The 19,928-nt window shown below is 46.9% G+C and overlaps 1 protein-coding gene across 4 annotated transcripts in view; it reads left to right on the forward strand.

Annotated features, from left to right (window-relative positions):
* TCEA3 (transcription elongation factor A3) overlaps positions 1 to 19,928 on the forward strand; it is a 42,676-nt gene that overhangs the window by 5,656 nt on the left and 17,092 nt on the right. For 3 of the 4 annotated variants that reach the window (XM_049105910.1, XM_049105901.1, XM_049105911.1), the window contains exons 2-5: positions 958 to 1,020; positions 1,711 to 1,816; positions 2,307 to 2,448; positions 13,128 to 13,190. In XM_049105910.1, the coding sequence (XP_048961867.1) occupies positions 1,000 to 1,020; positions 1,711 to 1,816; positions 2,307 to 2,448; positions 13,128 to 13,190 (332 nt within the window). In that variant the 5' untranslated portion in view covers positions 958 to 999. The remainder of the gene's footprint in view (positions 1 to 957; positions 1,021 to 1,710; positions 1,817 to 2,306; positions 2,449 to 13,127; positions 13,191 to 19,928) is intronic. The other variant, XM_049105906.1, reaches the window with a different exon arrangement.

Genomic DNA, 19,928 nt, shown 5'->3' on the forward strand with positions numbered 1-19,928 from the left:
AAAACAACTCGGTAATAAAAAGAATTATAAGTAAGTAAGTAAAATAATAAATAGAATTATTGATCTACTCATCAACATAGATGAATCTCAATTACGCAGAGTGAAGGAAGCCAGATGAGAAAGGCCATCACAGTACTGTTTAAATAAAATCCTTTAAGGGACACCTGGGTGGCTCAGTTAGTTAAGCGTCTTCCTTTGGCTCAGGTTGTGATCTCAGGGTCCTGGATTTGAGCCCCACATCAGGCTCCCTGCTCAGGGGGGGAGCCTGCTTCTCCTCCTTCTCCCTCTGTCAAAGAGATAAATAAAATCTTTAAATCCTTTAAAACGCAAGTGCATCTACAATGACAACTGAATAGGGTGGCCTGGGCCTGGGGTTCGGGTGCAGGGAGGGAGGGGTTACAAGGCGGCACAAGGAAACTTTTGGGGATGACAACTATGTTCTTTCCTTGATTGTGATGATGGTTTCATGGGTGTATACAAACCTCAAACGTGCAGTCTATTGCATGTCAGTTATATCTCAGTAAAGCTATTTTTTTAAAAAAAGGCACGATCCTCACAGTTGGGAAGCAGACACAGACACAAAAGCAATATCCAGAAACCATGAAGTAATTAATTTTAGAGAGAAGAGATGGGGAGAAGGGACAGTAGAAGGGACAGCAGAACTGTGGCCGGGTCAGGATGGGTGGTTAGAGCTGGGTGCCGACTCAGAGGGGTGTGAGGCCAGCTGGGTGGTGGGAGATGAAGTTAGGGAGCTGGTCTGGGGGCAGAACCTTTGCCCTCTCTCTCTCCCTCTTTCTGTCCCTTGCCTGTCCTTCGACCACTTATCTACCTGTATCCCGTAGCTGAGCAGTCTCCCCTTACCTCCTGTACCCCTCTTTCCTGCCAACACCACACAGTGTAGGAAGGGGCCTGGGACAGAGTCTATGGCCTCCGTCCTCACCTTGTGGCCTCCCACAGGAAGGGGCCCTTGGCCTGCTGAAGAAGCTGAACAGCTGTCAGATGTCCATCCAGCTACTCCAGGTGGGGCAGGAGTGGGGACCCTCGGGGGGCTGTGCCTGAGGGTTGGGGAAGAGGAAGGCCTGGGGTGGGGGAGACCCCCAAAGGTGGGGTCTAAGGTTTCTGAGGGGAGGGCCTGGGCACAGGAGGTCTAACACTCTGAGGGTGGAGACCGAGGCCCTTAGATTGGGAATGCCCGTGAGAAGGATTGATTTGCTTTCCTTGATACCCCAATACCTCAGCCCTGGGCCTATGGGATCCAAGAGGCCGGTGATCCAGGGAGAAGGAAAAGTCGCCCACTTTCAGACCCTCCCTGTGTTGCCCACACTGCCCAAGCATTCCCCAAAGTTCTTGGCCCTGAGAAAATCAGCACAGACCCAAGCTGTAGTAGCCAGAGCTGTGTCTTAAGTTGAAACTTGAACTCAGAGACACCAGGAGGTGGAAGTGGGGAGGGGTCCTCAGCAGCAGCCAAATCCACCACGGCCTCAGCTTCTCCCCCACGCTGGGTGGTCCACCAGTGCTGGGACCGGGCAGGTCAGAGCCTTAGGTATGGGACTGGGGTTGTTACATCAGCCAGGGCTCAGGGGAGGCTGGGGTTCTGGAGAGGCCGGGGCTGGGGAAAGGGTGTGTTGGGCCAGGGCAGGCCTTGCCAATTAGGGCGGCCAGTCCTGCGTGTCCCTTGTAAAACCAGCCCCTGACCCTCTCACTTTGCAGACAACCAGGATCGGAGTCGCCGTCAATGGGGTCCGCAAGCACTGCTCAGACAAGGAGGTGGTGTCTTTGGCCAAAGTCCTCATCAAAAACTGGAAGCGGCTGCTGGGTAAGAGCGGGGAAGGCCAACTTTGGCTGGGTTTTTCTCCCATTCTGGGTCTGGCTTATATAGCAGGCACTCGGTGTGTGTTTGTTGAATGACTTGATAAATGACAGATGGCCTCTTAAGTGGGGAATGCCAGTGTTTGTCTACACAGTGCACCATTTGTAGACGTGAGTTTTTGGGTACGTGTGCCTATCTATGTATTTCCATGTGCTCGTGTGTTCATATGCGTAGCACATGTCCATATACACACATTTGTATGAATATGGTATGTGGGCAGATGTCTTTCTCTCCCCCTATGTGAGCGTGGATTTGCACGCATATGTACATGTTGTGTATGCATCTGTATATAAATGTGTTTGTGTGTGTGTGCAGGTGTGTTGGGGGGTGTGTGCAGCTGTCACTTTGTGCCCTTTGCTTCTCCCTCCCCAAAGCCATGGTTGGTTCTGTTGAGACAGAGCTGAGTTTGGGAACAATGCCATGCTTTCATTTTCAGACTCCCCCGGGCCCCCCAAGGGAGAAAAAGGAGAGGAGAGAGACAAAGCAAAGAAGGAAAAAGGGCTCGACTGTTCCAACTGGAAGCCAGAGACAGGCCTTTCTCCACCAAGGAAGAAACGAGCCGAAGAGCCCAAAGAGAGGTATTTTTTTCTGGGATGAAGAGAAGGGGGCCCACACTTGTCATGTCCTCCGCCAGCGTCCCTCTTTATATAACTGGAATTAATCCTCATGTCCTGGGATGAGGGACTGCTCTCATCTCCTATGTGTGGGGCTCCCTCTGGGGTCTTCTTGGGCTTTATCAGACAGACCCATAAAACCCAGATAGGCCATCCCCGGACTGCCTTCACCGGGAAGGACGCCGGGGCAGGAGGCGCAGCTTGCCAGCAGAGCAGGCCCAGGCGTCTCTCATCTGCTCGGGGACCACACAGCCTCCAGAGCTACTCTCAGGCCCACCCAGGTGCAGGTAATGAGGCCACAGTGGAGGGGGGATCCCCTTAACTTAGAAGTTGAAGCTGCCAGGATCCCAGCAGGATTCAGTGTACTCAGGGCAGCCCCCAAAATTTATGTTTTTCCACTAATTATTTATATTTCATTCAGAGCCCTTCCTGTCTAGACATAATTTACCAATCAGGGCTCATTTGCCATAAGCAATGTTGCCTGGTAACGCAGCTGACATCGCACCCTTGTCAGGGTTCCAGGTAAATGGGGCTAGGAACTAACTTAACAAAAAAGTAAAGTGTTTTGTTGGCTCTCTATTCAACATTTCCATTTAGTGAGGAGGAAGCCGAAGGTTGGGGAGCAGGGACTTTCCCAAGAACACACAGCTATTATGTGGCCGAGTGGGATCCCATCTTTGTCAGACCCCCAGACCTCTGCTGAGAAGAATAGAATAGTTGTTTGTCTTAACTCTGTGCCCATCCCCCCTTGGCCACCTAGCCAGGGTCTCCCAAACTGCATGACTTCAGATAGACCCAAAAGCCTTATATCCATGATAGTAGATAAAAGCCTTCATTGATGTATAAATCAATCTTACCTGTTCCCTATGTGACTAGAGCACTTAATTCCTCAAGTGGGTGGGAAGGGTCTGCAAGGACAATTGTTCACCTAATGGATAAGAAGGCAGTATTAGATAATACTGAATAGTATTTGATGGCAGATAATAGTAGGTATTATATGGATAATGTCATCTGTGATATATCGACTTTTTAAAAAGATTTTATTTATTTATTCATGAGAGACACACAGAGAGAGACAAAGACATAGGCAAAGGGAGAAGCAGGCTCCCTCTGGGGAGCCCAGTGCAGGACTCGATCCCAGGACCTTGGGATCACCACCAAAGCCGAAGGCAGATGCTCAACCACTGAGCCACCCAGGCATCCCAATATGTCAATATTTTTAATGAACATACTTTTTGACCTAGTATAGTCACTATAAAGAATTCATTTTAGGGTGGTCTGGATAGCTCAGTTGATCAACTCAGGTCATGGTCTCAGGGTCCTGGGATCGAGTTCCGCATCAGACTCCCTGCTCAGCAGGGAATCTGCTTCTCCCTTTACCTCTCCCCCGCTGCTTGTGCTCTCTCTCACGCTTGCTCGCTGTCTCTCTCTCTCTCTTTCTGAAATAAATTTTTAAAAAATCTTTAAAAAAAAGAGTTCATTTTAAGGAATTAACCAGGTTAGAGGCACCCGCTGGCTCAGTTGGAAGAGCTTACAACTCTTGATCTTAGAGTTGTGAGTTCAAAAAAGGAATTAGCCAGATTAAAGCATAGACTAAATGTTGTATTTGTAACATTTTTCTGCTGGCATTTCTGAAACATTTTTAATCTCTGAACTCTTTTTATTTATTTTTTTTAAATTTTTATTTATTTATGATAGGCACACAGTGAGAGAGAGAGAGAGGCAGAGACACAGGCAGAGGGAGAAGCAGGCTCCATGCACCGGGAGCCCGACGTGGATTCGATCCCGGATCTCCAGGATCGTGCCCTGGGCCAAAGGCAGGCGCCAAACCGCTGTGCCACCCAGGGATCCCCGTCTGAACTCTTTTTAAATGAATGTTTATTATAATCCTATACAACAAATATTTTGCAGAAAACGCTTTAGGGAATGATGCTGTAGAAGGAAAGATCTTACCCAGGAGGGAGATATATCTCCATCACGCTACTCCCACTTTGGTCTGTGCAAATAGCTGTGGGGCAAGGATCCTAAATATCCTTCCATGCACAGAATAGTCCTATGCATTGAAAAATCACTTATTATGTTTAAAGAGCCGATAGGGGGCAGCCCTGGTGGCACAGTGGTTTAGCGCCCCCTGGAGCCCGGGGTATGATCCTAGAGACCCGGGATCGAGTCCCACGCCGGCGCCCTGTGTGGAGCCTGCTTCTCCCTCTGCCTATGTCTCTGCCTCTCTCTCGCTCTCTCTGAATGAATAAATAAATAAATCTTGAAAAAAAAAAGCCGATAGGGCCTCCGTGGAGAGGCAGTGCTAGGTAGAAAAAAATCTAAAGACGTGAGAAAATGTTCACTAAGTATTAAGAAAAGCTGTGTGTGTATGATAGAGTATATACAGTATGATCCCAGTTTTATAAAAATTAAGTAAGTGAAGGGCACCTGGGTGGCTCAGTCAGTAGAGCGTGTGACTCTTGATCTTCGGGTGGTGAGTTCAAGCCCCATGTTGGGTGTAAGGTTTACAAAAAAAAAAAAAAGTTAAATGAGTTTTATGTATATGTATAGGAAAAAAGATGAGAAGGATATATACCAGGATGGTGATAGTGATTATATCTGAGTGGTAGGACTGAGAAGTTTTTTTCCTTCTTCTTTTTGCAAATTTCTCTCTTATTTTTTCCAATAAATATGTGCTATTTTTTATTAAGTGTTCTTTTTTTAAAGATTTTATTTATTTATTCATAGAGACACACACACACAGAGGCAGAGACACAGGCAGAGGGAGAAGCGGGCTCCATGCAGGGAGCCTGACATGGGACTCAATCCCGGGTCTCCAGGATCACACCCTGGGCTGAAGGCGGCGCTAAACCGCTGCGTCACTGGGGCTGCCCTGTGCTAATTTTTTTTCAAGATTTATTTATTTATTTATGATAGACATAGAGAGAGAGAGAGAGAGAGAGAGAGAGAGAGAGGCAGAGACACAGGAGGAGGGAGAAGCAGGCTTCTTGCAGGGAGCCCAATGTGGAACTTGATCCCCTGACCCCAGGATCACACCCTGAGCCAAAGGCAGATGCCTAACCACTGAGCCATCCAGGTGTTCCATGAAACTGTTTTAAAGAAAAATATATCTGTGATTATAATTAGGAAAAGCTTCATATTCTGTCTTCTATGATAAAATTTTAAAATCTGTAGTTTTGGGTTTCTTTTCACAATGATCATTGCTTTTGAAATCAGAACAGATAGGGTTGCCTGGGTGGCTCAGTGGTTGAGTGTCTGCCTTTGGCTCCCAGTGTGATCCTAGGGTCCCGGATGGAGTCCTGCATCAGGCTCTCTATAAAGAGCCTGCCTCTCCCTCTGCCTATGTCTGTGTTTCTCATGAATAAATAAATAAATCTTAAAAAAGATAAATCAGAACAAATAATATTTTAAAAATAAACAAGTAAAGCGATAAAAATCAGTTGTAGAAATAATGGAAAATACAGAGAAAAGGGGAGAAAAATCACCCACATTCTCACCACCCAAAGACAGTCACTCAATATTTTGGTATATGGTCTTTCTTTCTATTTTCTTTGGCTGACTTTCTCTACAGTCATCACCAATTTTATAGTCTTCCTAAAATGGAATACTTGTCAAATGGTTCTGTAATCTTTTTGTTGTTGTTCTGTTCCTTTCATTGTGCTCACTTTGCAATTTTATTCTACTTGGAGAAATCCTGACATCTAACTTTTCATATGGCATGTTTTAATTTTGCAAAGGGGATAGAAGTTTGGCTGGAAGGGAGTTAATGTTTCCTGAATATCACTAGGCCAGCTCTACTAGTGCTTCCCCTGTGTTCATGCTCTGGCTGGTTTGGCCACATCTGGAGCAGGTCTGAGCATCTTGACCAATGAAGAACCAGGATGGAGAGGGTCTTATGAGATAAAATTGAAAAGACTAGAGGGTGGACCATTGGGAGAGGATACCAAATGGGATATGGGACTACCTAGCGTTTAGAATAGGGAGTATAGGCATCTGGGTAAAGGCAACAGCCTGAACACATACATTTCCTTTTGCTCCATCTCTGAATCCCACTAAAGAATAATTAAAGGGATTTTTTTAAAGGCCTATAAGGATGACACGTATGGGAGATGAGACAATTGGAGAGAAGAAAGCCAAGTTCTGGACTGAACTTGGTCACTTGTTCACAACCTTAAACTCTGAGACTCAGTATTGTGGCCTGAAAAACGGGCATCATTTTCTCAGTTTTTTTTCCTCTTAAAAATAAAATGTTTTATTTGTAATATATCCTAAATATATTTATTGTTTTAATTTAACTATTTTGTATTATATTTATTTTATTATACAGGTAATTACTTGCTCATTATAGAAAGGTTTTTTTTTTTAAGATTTTATTTATTTATTCATGAGAGACACAGAGAGAGAGGCAGAGGGAGAAGCAGGCTCCTCTGAGGGAGCCCAATACAGGACTCCATCCTGGACTCTGGGATCAATCCCTGAGTCGAAGGCAGACGCTCAATGGCTGAGCCACCCAGGTGTCCCTGTAGAAAGTTTTTTTTTTAAGATTTTATTTATTTATTCGAGAAATAGATAGAGAGAGAGGCAGAGACACAGGCAGAGGGAGAAGCAGGCTCCATGCAGGAAGCCTGATGTGGGACTCGATCCCAGGTCTCCAGGATCACGCCCTGGGCTGAAGGTGGCGCTAAACTGCTGGGCCACGGGGGCTACCCCCCCCCCCACCCCCCACCCCCAGAAAGTTTTAAAAATAGGAATGCCTGAGTGGCTCAGTGGTTGAGCATCTGCCTTTGGCTGAGTGTGATCGTGGGGTTCAGGATCAAGTCCTGTATGGGGCTCCCCACAGGGAGCCTGTTTCTTCCTCTGCCTATGTCTCTGCCTCTCTCTTTGTGTTTCTCATGAATAAATAAAATATTTTTAAAAAGAAAGTTTTAAAAATACAAATAAAATTTAAAATCCATTGTCCAGAGACAAGCATATATAATAATGTAGAAGTATCCCATGTTTAAATATATATATATCAAAAAATAAATAAATAAATTATATATATATATATATATATATATATATATATATATATATATATATATATCGTTTATGGGTGCCTGGGTGGCTCAGTTGGTTGAGCATACAACTCGGTTTTGGCTCAAAGCATGATCTCAGGGTTTTGAGATGGAGCCTGGAGTCAGGCTCTATGCTCAGCGCAGAGTCTGCTTGAGATTCTTTCTCTCCCTCTCCCTCTGCTCCTCCCCACTGTGTCCCCCCACAACACTCATACTCTCTAAATATATATATACATACATACTAAATATATATTTATCATTTATAATGATCATTTATAATTATATATATCTTTCCAGACTTTTTTGCATGCATCACACTACCCATAAAATACTTATTGTGTCCATAACATGGAACTAGACTCTCTATATTATTTTGTAACTTTTTGCATGCATATATTTATATCAACAGTAAGGCATGTTTACTGTAAAAAGTTTAGAAACTCAAACACAGGTGATCCCTGGATGGCTCAGCAGTTTGGCGCCTGCCTTTGGCCCAGGGTGTGATCCTGGAGTCCCGGATCGAGTCCCACATGGGGCTCCATGCATGGAGCCTGCTTCTCCCTCTGCCTGTATCTCTGCCTCTCTCTCTCTGTGTCTCTCATGAATAAATAAATAAAATCTTAAAAAAAAAAAAGAAAGAAACTCAAACACAAAAGAAAATAACAGAAATAACCACTGTTAATATTTTGATGTGTACCTTTCTCGTCTTTTTTTTTTTTTTTTTTTAAGACAGGCCTGATGGGTAGGGGGGAGAGAGAATCTTAAACAGGCTCCGCACCCAGCAAGGAGCCCGACCAAGGGCTCAATTTCATGACCCTGAGACCATGACCTGAGCCGAAATCAAGAGTTGGATCCTTAACTGCCTGAGCCACCCAGGTGCCCCTACATTTAACATCTTGACCGTTCTCCTGGGACATTATACTGTTAATGCTAGTTTACTTTTCTCTGTGAAATGAAGCTCTCACTGAGGCTAAGAAGGGAGTGAGGAGGTTGTCTCTCCACCTTGTAGGGAAAATTAAGTTGGCAGGGGTCTGATTTCAACTATATCGGTGAACTTTTCTTTAAAAAAAAAGATTTTATTTATTTATTCATGAGAGACACAGAGAGAGAAGCAGAGACAAGGACAGGGAGAAGCAGGCTCCCTGCAGGGAGCCCGATGTGGGACTCGGTCCCAGAACCCCCGGATCACGACCTGAGCCAAAGGGAGATGCTCAACCACTGAGCCACCCAGGTGCCCCCGGTGAACTACTACCATTATTTATTATATAAATACTAACCATATTAGTGACATTTATTTTTTTTTTAATTTTTATTTATTTATTTATTTATGATAGTCACAGAGAGAGAGAGAGAGAGGCAGAGACACAGGCAGAGGGAGAAGCAGGCTCCATGCACCGGGAGCCTGATGTGGGATTCGATCCTGGGTCTCCAGGATCGCGCCCTGGGCCAAAGGCAGGCGCCAAACCGCTGCGCCACCCAGGGATCCCCTATTAGTGACATTTAAAATAAAAACGAGGGCCACCTGCCTGGTTCAGTTGGTGGAGCATGTGACTCTTGGTCTCGGGGTTTTGAGTTCAAGCCCCACGTTGGGTGTAGAGATTACTTAAAATCTTAAAAAAATAAAAATGAAAAAACATTTGTCCACAGTGTGCCACTTCCAACAATGAAATAGCTTTTGGATGTGCTCTTCTCTGCCAGTCCTGATCTACTCATATACATAATTTTTCTATTCCTATAGGCAGAGGGTACAATTATGTCCCTGTTGATCTTCCTGTTGTATTCTAAGCATTTTTTTTCTTGTTCCTAAATCCTTTTCATAATGATCATTTGCAATAACTGCAGAATCTTTCTAGTTTGCTCTAAAAAGGGAAGCAATGAAGAAGGGCCAGAAAATGATGAGTCTCAGGGGTTGAGGCTTATGTTTTCCCTTCTTTCTTCCATTGCAAGAATTCCAGCTTCCTGGGGCACCTGAGTGGCTCAGTCGGTTGAGCATCTGCCTTCAGCTCAGATTATGATCGGGGTCCCTGCTTAGTGGAGAATCACTTTCTCGATCTCCCTCTGCCCCTCCCACCGCTCATGCACTCTCTCTCTCTCTCTCTCTCTCTCTCTCAAATAAATAAAATCTTAAAAAAAAAAGAAAAGAAAGAATTCCAGCTTCCCACTCTGGCCTGCACCTGTCCATCCCCATGGGGCATTCGAGGAGGAGTCCTGCAGGGGAAGCCCCAGGATCCAGTGAGGGATTGGAGGAGCATGTGAAGAATGCCCTCTCTCTTCCCCTCTCCCTCTTTGCTGCCTCCCTTCTGTGTTGAAGCTGGGGTGAAGGTCTGGAGCCAAAGGAGTCTGGTCCATGGGATAATCAGGGCCAGCCCCTGAAGCTGCCTCACCCACTGTCTCCCACGCCACCTGGAGGGAAACATTGGAAATGTTTCCCGCTGGAAATCCGTGCGGGAACATTGCACAATCCAGAAAACCAGAAATCAGGTGCCTAGCTAGGACTAGTTTTCCACAGAGTGGAAAAACTTCTATGTTCTCAAAACCGCTGGAGGGACAGGAATGTCTTCTTCCCAGCCACCCCCAGGTGACTTTCTTCCCATTTGACAGGGAAGGGAACCCATACTCAGAGAAGACCTGCCCCGGGGGCAGGACCAGGATTGCAACTCATGCCACTATCTCCCTTTCTAGAATACCTGCTATATATGCTTGTATGTCCGAGGGAAAGGAACTGGAAGGAATGACCTCAAAGAACGGTTGCCACTGGGGAGCTTCGTTTACCCACTTTTTTAGTTTTTATATTTCTGTATTGTTGGGCTCTGCAGCGTTTGGCAACAAATATATTTTTTTAAGATTTTATTTATTTATTCATAGAGACACAGAGAGGCAGAGACACAGGCAGAGGGAGAAGCAGGCTCCATGTAGAGAGCCTGACGTGGGACTCGATCCAGGATCTCCAGGATCACGCCCTGGCTGCAGGCAGCGCTAAACCGCTGCACCACCGGGGCTGCCCGGCAACAAATATTTAAATGGCACCTACTTTGTGCAAGGCATTCTTGTATTTGCTTGGAATAAGCCAGTGAATATATTAGATTGGATTCTGCAGAAGCAGACCCTGAGACACAGATTCAAGTGCAAGGGGTTTACCTGGGAAGCGATTTCAAGAAATGCAGAGAGAGGAGTGAGGGAGTAAGATGGGAAGCGAAGGGAGCCAGCCCAGGGTGTGTTAGTGGGCTGCTGCTGCTGGGCAGCCAGGCTTCAGTCCTGCTGGGGAACTCTGGGTGACAGTGGAGGACACACCTCACCCCAGGAGGGCTGAGGACACTGTGGTATTTATCCACCAATTCCTGTGTGTGGGTTGAAGGCCGCTCCCAGGGTCATTAGCTCCAGGGCTCTTCCAGTCCACCAGGCCGCTGGCACAGGCTGGCACGGAGGACTCCCTGGGGCACAGGCCAGGGGAGCTCGTAGCGTGGAGCCCATGGGTCCCAGTGCACTGGGGGAGAGAGTGCCCAAGGGGATGTGGGCTCTGCAGGAACAGTGTCCGCCTGGTGAACAAGCCCCACCGCCGAGCTCTGTGCTTGCAGAATTTACAATGGGAGCTGGTCAGACAAAACACATGATCGGTAAGGCAGTGATGTAGTATGTTGGAGGAGGTGCTGCACCCGGCTTACAAGGAAGCCTGGGCGGGGGCGGGGGGCAGCAGTTAGCTGGCTCATCCCCTGGAACATGCAACTCTTGATCTCAGGGTCATGAGTCCAGTCCCACGTTGGGTGTAAAGATAAAAAAAAAAAAAAAGAAAGAAAGAAAGAAAGGAAGGAAGGAAGGAAGGAAGGAAGGAAGGAAGGAAGGAAGGAAGGAAGAAGGGAGGGAGGGAGGGAGGGAGGGAAGGAAGGAAGGAAGGAAGGAAGGAAGGAAGGAAGGAAGGAAGGAAGGAAGGAAGGAAGAAAGGAAGAAAGAAAGAAAGAAAAAGAAGAAAGAAAGAAAGAAAGAAAGAAAGAAAGAAAGAAAGAAAGAAAGAAAGAAAGACAGACAAGAAGCTTGAGTGAATGAAATGGGGAGTGATGGTTACAATTTACAGACTGATTGGCTACCTGGTGGCTCAATGGTTGAGCATCTGGCTTTGGTTCGGGTCCTGATCCTGGGGTCCTGGGATTGAGTCCCATATTGGGTTCCCCATGGGGAGCCTGCTTCTCCCTCTGTCTATGTCTCTGCCTCTCTCTCTGTGTCTCTCATGAATAAATAAATAAAATCTAAAAAAAAAGCCCAACAATTTACAGACAGATTAAATTTATCATAAAGAGAATGTAGCTACATGCATTTTGGAGAATAAAAACAAATTTTCACCTCTGATCCCATACCCTAATATAACCATGGGTGTCCTTCCTTTCTTTCTTTTCTTTTCTTTTCTTTTCTTTCTTTCTTTCTTTCTTTCTTTCTTTCTTTCTTTCTTTCTTTCTTCTTTCTTTCTTTCTTTCTTTCTTTCTTCTTTCTTTCTTTCTTTCTTCTTTCTTTCTTTCTTTCCTTCCTTCCTTCTTTCTTTCTTTCTTTTTCTTCTCTCTTTTTAAGATTTTTATTTTATTTTTTTAAGCAATCTCTACACCCAATGTGGGGCTCCAACTTACAACCTGAGATCAAGAGTTGTATGCTATAGCTGCTAAACCGGCCAGGCTTCCCGGTTTTATTTTCTTTGCATCTTTTTTTCCCTCCTGGGTGTTGGTTTTCTTGTGTGACTTTAGAAACCGTATACATCTAATTTTGTGCCCTATTTCACTTGCCATTTTATCACAGCTCTAGTATCTCCAAGGCCTATGTTCTTCTCTCTGCTTCTCCTAAGTAAGGTGCCTGTCAGGGGAGGCTAAAACTGATCTCCAGCTCCTTGGCTCCTTGTGAGAATAGGCAGTCCCAGGAATGCCAACCTCTGTGGACTCCCGCTAGCAAAGGCCTGCCTGAGAGCAAGGAGTGGGGGAGACTGCTGAGCATTAGATAAAATAATTAGTAATACAAAGTAAAGAGGGCGGGGTGCCTGGCTGGCTCAGTCAGTAGAGCATGTGACTCTTGACCTGGGGGTTTCAAGTTCAAGCCCCAGTTTGGGTATAGAGGTTACTTAAAAATAAAAAAAATCTTTACAATAAAAGAAAATTAGTGGGACACCTAGGTAGCTGAGCAGCTGAGCATCTGCCTTCAGCTTAGGGCGTGATCCTGGAGTTCAGGATCAGTTTTGCATTGGGCTCCTTGGAGGGAGCCTGCTTCTCCCTCTGCCTATGTCTCGGTCTCTCTCTCTCTCTCTCTCTCATGAATAAATAAATAAAATCTTTTTTAAAAATTAGTAATACATGGCATAGCTCATGTAATGTATATGGTATGTATTAGGCTTCCTTCCCTTGATTGCTTCATTTGATGGAGGGTATGTGCAGGTGACTAGCCCATGCTACCTGGAGCATCACCCACCTGCAGCTGTGGTCCAGGTGGGCTCCATCATCCTCAGCCCAGCATGCCTGACTCCCAGAAGCTTTCTCTCCAGCCTCTGAGCTCTTTAGCATCAGTACTGGTGCTAGTTTACAAGAGTCTCATCTCCAGTTTCTCTTCTTTCAGGAGAGATTCTGTGGACTCCAAGTCTTCAGCCACGTCCTCTCCAAAAAGGCCATCGATGGAAAGGTAAAAGAAGTCCTGGGCTTCTCCATCCCAGAGGTCCTGTTCAGCACGTGTTCCCCTCTCTGCTTTCATGGGAGAAGCCCTGGGGCAGGGGAAAGAAGGAAGCCTCATTCATTATGTTGCTTCCAAATTCTAGGGACCACATAGTAAGACTGAATGGACTCTGAATCAGAGGTATGGCTCCTTCACTGGGGTGGCTGACGAGTCACTGTTGCCCCATTACTATCTAGGGAACATTTTCAAGGTCAAGTTGAACCCATGAGGAGAGAGGTCTTGAGAGTCTATACCTGGAGTGAGATCTCTGGGTTTAGTTACCTGAAATAGCATAACTTATCAAGTTGTTTATTCATCAAATATTTATTGAGGGGCAGCTATGTGCCAGGAAGTGTTCTAGGTGCCAAGGACACAGCAGTGAGCAAAAGAAACATCCCTGTGGTCATGAGGCCTATATTCTAATATGGGGTGTTAGGCAATACATATAATAAATAAATCAGGCAATGATTTAGAAGGTGACAAGCATTATGGAAAACAAGAGAGCACAGTGAGGGGGGTTGGGAAGGATGGTCATCAGGGCAGTCAGGAGAGCTCTCTTTGAACAAACCCTTCGGGAAGCCTGGGCGGCTCAGCGGTTTAGCACCTGCCTTTGGCCCAGGGCGTGATCCTGGAGTCCTGGGATCAAGTCCTATGTTGGGCTCCCTGCATGGAGCCTGCTTCTCCCTCTGCCTGTGTCTCTGCCTCTCTCTGTGTGTCTCTCATGAATAAATAAATTAAATATTTAAAAAAAAAGAAAAAGAACAAACCTTTCAAAGAAATGAAGGAACTAGCCAGGCAGATACCGGGTTCATTCCAAGCCCAGGACCCTAAGTGGCAGGGTCAAGAAGTGATGAGGTGGCCAGGGCTGGAGTGAGGGGGAAAGTTGGAGGATGGACTGGAACGGGAGCCACAAGGTGGGGAATGTATCAGAATGGCTCTGGCTGCTGTGCTGAGCATGGGTTGTCAGGGCTGAGGGCAGGAGCAGAGACCAAGAGCAGAGACCAGCCAGGAGGCTTTTCAAAAGTTCAGGCAAGATATTATGGTGGCTTGGACCAGGGTGGCAGCAGTGCAGGTTGGGGAAGTGACGGACTCTAGAGATAGTTTGGGAGGAGGGGTACAAGAGAATCTGAAGCATCAAGGTGACTCCAAGACTTTTTGCTTGAGGACCTGAAAGGACAGAATGGGGGAAGATTGTTGTGTCAATCAGGCTGCGACAGGAGACGCTGGAGCTCAGGTTTTGGATGTGTTGGGTTTGAGGGGTCTCCTAATCATGCAGGTGGAGAAGTTGAATAGGTTATACCTTATACTTAGGTTATACCAAGCTAGGATTAAAGAAGAACATCTGGGCTAGAAATCTAAGATTCAGACCCATTAGCATGTATCTAGCATTTGAAGTCACAAAACTTGATGAGATCACTAACGAGAGATTATGACTGAAAGAGGGAATGTGAACTGTGGTCCGGGGGAGATGAGAGGTTAGAGCAGGAGGCAGTGGATTAGAAGTGGATTAAAGCTAATGATTCGTGTCCAGGGACCATATTGGATGGTGGGGTAACCAGGTGTTGGCTTCTAGGAGACTATATGTGGAGGCGCACAGTTATTTTAGTACCAGTAAGACTACCACTGGATAGAAAAGAAGAGGCACAAAAATTAGGCTGTTTAAGGCTTTCTGAAGATTAAACATCTGAAGATGTTGATGGGGCCTCTGGATTGCTCTGTTCCAAAATGGCTGCTGAGTGCGAGCTGGTGAGTGGAGGCTCCAGGAAGTTCTGCTTGGAGAAGGAGTCTGAGGCCACATCATGCCTCTGAAGAGAAGAGTTCTGTGGTCGTTTGGCAATGTCTTCCATGAATGAGGCCTAAGAATGGAAGCTCCAGGGTCATCCTGGTTCTACACCAGTGGTTCTCAATAGGGAGTCATTTAGAAATTTGTGGAGGCATTTTTGGTTGTCATGACTTGGAGGGTATCTTAGTTCAGGCTGCTGTAACAGAATGTGGGCTAGGTGACTTAAACAACAGACATTTATTCCTCACAGTTCTGGAGGATGAAAAGGCCAAGATCAAGGTGTGAGCCAACTCAGTTCCTGATGAGGACCCTATCCCTGGCCTACAGATGGTCACCTTCTCACTGTGTCTGCACAACACACACACTTACAAAGCGAGCTCTGGTCTCTTTTCTTCTTGTAAGGACAGTAATCCCATCATGGGGCCCACCCTCATCTAAACTGAATTACCTCTCAAAGGCCTCACCGCCAAATGCTATCACATTGGAGGTTAGGGCTTCAAAATATGAGTTTATAGAAGACACAAGCATTCAGTCTGCAATGGGAGAGGGGAAGGAGCACAGCAGCATTAAATAGGCAGGGATCAGAGATGCTAAATGTCCTGGAACATGAAGGATATCCCTGCATAATGAAGAATTGTTCTATCCCAAAAGGAAGCACTGACCACTAGTCCAGTCCTGGGTGTGATGTTATAATAAAAACAGTTCATGTTTGTGTAAGGATTTATACTTCCATACTCCTTTCCTGACTTTGCCTCGTAACCTTGAAGTCTTCTGACTCCCTCCCATAATGCATTCTTTTTCTGAAGGCCAGTCAAGCAGAATATGTTTGTCCTTAGAGCAGCTGTGCCATTTCGTGCTGGTTCTGTATTGGGGTGGGGAATCCAAAGGAATACAAGCATGTCTTGTAACTGCACCTTACCTACCACCCAGACTGTTTCCTGCACTCTCTACCTCTTGATTTCATCTTTCTCTTCCATTTTTCCATCCATCCACCCATCTGTCCATCCATCCATCCGTGCATTTGGTGAGCATGTTCGTTGAGCACCTCCTTGCAAACCTAACATCCTCCAAGGACCAAGGTTATGTGCACACAGTAGGTGACTGGTGGAGACCACAGCAGCCTGGAGGGTACTTGTCTGTCTGAAGGGGGCCGTCACTATCTGGCCCAGGTGTTTGTTGCTTTGGAGAAATGCAGGTCCAGCATGCCATGTCTTCCTATTTTTTAAGGAAAGCTGGACATCTAGATATTCATATGAAACTTCCAATTTTAAATATTGACAATGTATTCATATTTTCCTAAGACACAGTAGGGCAAACAAAATACATTTGGAGCTCAACCAGGCGCAGCCCCTAAGCCCAGGCAAAGATTTAAACTCATGATCTCTGCCTTTATACAGCAGATCACTAACATAGAGGCAAGACACCAAAATATTTTTTTGTTTTTGTTCTTCAAATGCTTTTTAAGAATGTTTTTCAAAGATATAACATTCGATGGGAACATAGGAAGAGTGTCTCGGTATGACTTGAGAAGTCGAAGAAGACTTCATGGAAGATGCTGTATTTGTGCTCAGAATTGAAAGATGAGCAGTTTGCTTGGTAAAGGCAAGCCAGGAGAGGGCAGGCCCGGCAGTGGGACTGGAGCATGCAAAGGTGTAGTGATGTGAGCGAGCGTGGTGCTCGGGGAAGGGAGCTGGAGCGTCAGGGAGCAGACTACGAAGGGCACCCCCGGGTGGAGGAGGAAGGTTGCACTTTATCCGCTGCCCTTGCCGAGCTGTCTGAATTGTTCGCTTCTCACCGGCAGCGAGGCTTGCCTGGTGGTGTAGTGACCCCAGTGTCCTCGAGGTGGCGCGGCAGGAGCAGCGAGCGGGCCTCCAGGTGCCTCAGCTCCGACCTGGGGCGGGAGAATTTTTCTAAAGGCTTGATGATGTCAGATCCCAGGCTGGGGCAGGCGCTGGCACATCCGGGGAGCAGAAGGAAGCGGTTGATAAATTCGACGCCCCAGGGCAGTCCGGGTGGCTCAGCAGTTTAGTGCCACCTTCAGCCCAGGTCCTGGTCCTGGAGTCCCAGGATCGAGTCCCCCATTGGGCTCCCTGCATGGAGCCTGCATCTCCCTCTGCCTGTGTCTCTGCCTCTCTCTCTGTGTGTGTCTCTCAGGAATAAATAAATGAAAAAAAATTTTAAATGCTTTAAATCCGACGCCCCACCCCCGCCAGGGATGCCCTCCCTGCAATTTGTCACAGTTTCCAATCCTGTGCAATGAAAGCAAAATGAGCGTGGCTTCCTGAAATGCAGGGAGACATGAATTCCAGCCAGCCAGCTCCTAGCCAAGGGAAGGGAGGGGGCTGGGAGTGCCCTGCCAGGAAGGTGGGGGGTGGAGTTTGGGAGGTGGGGGAGTGGTAAATGCAACAAGCAGTCTAACCTGGGAAACTTCTCAGCCTTTTAGAGACAATGTGTTGAAAAGAACTTGGAAGGCAGGCAGATCTAGGTTTGTGGTGTGACTCTGCCTTTTGGTGGTTGGATGACCTCAGATAAGTCAGTTCAGCTCTCTGAACCTCGGTCTATTGATCTGCAAAATGGGGATAATTATGAACCCCTCATTATGAGGATTAAACGAGGTATCAAAATGCTTAACACTGTTCCCAACCCATATAAATGCTCCGTATGTGCATAATGCTTGGTAATAATAGACTTAGTGCGGTAATCTATGTAGATTGGCTAACACTTCATTACTAGAATTCTCTTAGATGCTTTAATCCTCTCAGAGACTCTATAAGATGGGTACCGGTGTCATCCCCATTTCTAGCCCAAGGTAACATAGCTACAAAGTGGTGGTGTCAGGCCTTGAGCCTTGGAGCTTCACTCTGGAGCAGCTTGGGTTCTTAAGGAATATGCCACCCCATGTAGACATTCCCCAGATGAAAGTTGTTGTTCTCATGCCTCCCAAGCAGCATGCACCAGCTCCCCTGATGGTTCCTCACTGGTGAGTCCTGACGTTGCGGATGTGGTGATGGGCATGCAGGTCAGTGAGACCCAGTGCCAGGAGGAATCCGGGCCTCCATCACCACTGGGGATGGGCTGGCCTGGGTCGTGGGAGTTGGCACTGCCTCAGAGAGAGATCACTCCCTTCATTCCAGGGAGCAGGGTCACCAGCCTTCCAAAGAGGATGTGTCACCCACCCAATGCAACTGTATCTAGGCCCCTGGATGTGCCTTTTATCTCTTTGTGGCCAACTCCCTCAACTCGTCCTAGATTCATTCATTCAACAAAGATTGGTGGAGTGTTGGCCCCGAACGCTGTTCCAGGTGCTGGAAAACAGTGGTGAACCAGCCGAAGGGGTCCCTGTACACTGGAACCTGTCATCTGGAGATGGAGGCAGACAATGTTTATAAACACACTGCTTGTTAATTCTAGATTCTAGATTTGGGTGAGTGCTATGAATGAAAGAAACCAGGTCACGATGTGCTAGGGAATTAAAGGGCAGGAATAGGCTGTGTGGGGAGTGTAGTTAGGGAAGAGAAAGAAGCAGCTGGGGGAGGGTCTTCCGTGACCTGAAAGGGAGCATGGCATGAGATTAGGTCAGAGGGGAGGCAGAGGCCAATGTCGAGGGGCTGGGAGGCCACAGTGAAGAGTTAGACTTGATGCTGTTGAGGTTTTGAAAGGGTTCCCCCAGGATTCTGTGTGGCAAGTGAGTTATAAGGGGAAGAGGATGCTGGGAGACCAGCTTCGGGGCAGTTACACCTGTGCAGGTGAGAGCCTGGTGGCCAGGATCAGGGTTAAGTGCAGGGAGATTTCTTCTGGTTGCAGGCAGCCCCTTAGGCTCTAGAATCTACACCTTTTCCAGCCTGCCCTCACCCACACACCTTTCCCTCCCACTGAAATCTGACTCCTGCAGATTCCCAACCTTGTGCCCTGCTGCCAGGCCATCAGTTGTCAGGCAGGGTTGGGTGGAATCCAGGGTAAGTTCCTCTAGAACAGAAAGGTTCAAACTGCATTTAAAACATAAAGCTAGGAAATCCCTTTGGATGAAATTGTTCGTAATTCAAAATAGAAACCTTGCAAGAGCAGAGCCTTCCTTCCCCAGCCCACCTCAGTCCTGAGGCAGCACTGGGGCACCTTTGATGAGCCCCAAGGTTCCAGAGAACACAAAAGTCCCAGTGATCCAAGGGTGTCTGTGGTGACAGGGGGCATCCAAGGTCAAGCCAAACAGCAAGGGCTGAGGAACAAGGAGTTCTGAGGAATCTACATTGAAGAGTGCCCAGCAGGATGTTGGATATTGGATCTTATAACCCCAGATTTTTAACACTGGAAAGCCTAGACTACTCAGTCAGCTTCACTTTCGGACATGCCTCCGTGGGTCTGACTTTTCAGAAGCTCAGCATCTTCTTCCTGAAGGGAAGAAGCACATCCATAGTTCCAGAGCTGCCTGGTGCAGCTGCCCACGCTGTGCACTGTACAACTCTGGGAGGTTCCCAGCTGACAATATGAATAGCGCTCCCTGGAATTAAGAAATGCAGCAGCCCTTTGGGACCTCCCCCAAGGGCTCAATGTGGTTAAGACTCTGGTGTGTAGGAAAGGACCCTAATTTCTTCAACTCCTATTGGTCAGTTTTTCCTAGGAGGCCTGTAGGCTGGCTGGTGGATCCTGGTGGGTTACTGAGATAAAGGTGGAGGCATCTTGACTGCCTGGCACCCACCGCAAGAGTAGTGCAGGAGCAGCTCTGAAATGGAGGGAGTTGTGCAACCGTCACTCCATCCTCTCATCTGTGAAATGGGGCCAGCAACTTGACTCGCAGGGTTATGGAGAGCAACAAATAGCAAACAGGCAATAAACGGTGGCTTTGGTTTTTACCTTCCTTAGCAAGCCCAAGTCTGTCGCGTCCCTTCTCTCCAGCCCCCTCCCCCCTCACACTCCAGCTGCCCTGAACA

This window comes from Canis lupus, chromosome 2, assembly GCF_003254725.2.
Source record: "Canis lupus dingo isolate Sandy chromosome 2, ASM325472v2, whole genome shotgun sequence".
Lineage (NCBI taxonomy): Eukaryota > Metazoa > Chordata > Mammalia > Carnivora > Canidae > Canis > Canis lupus.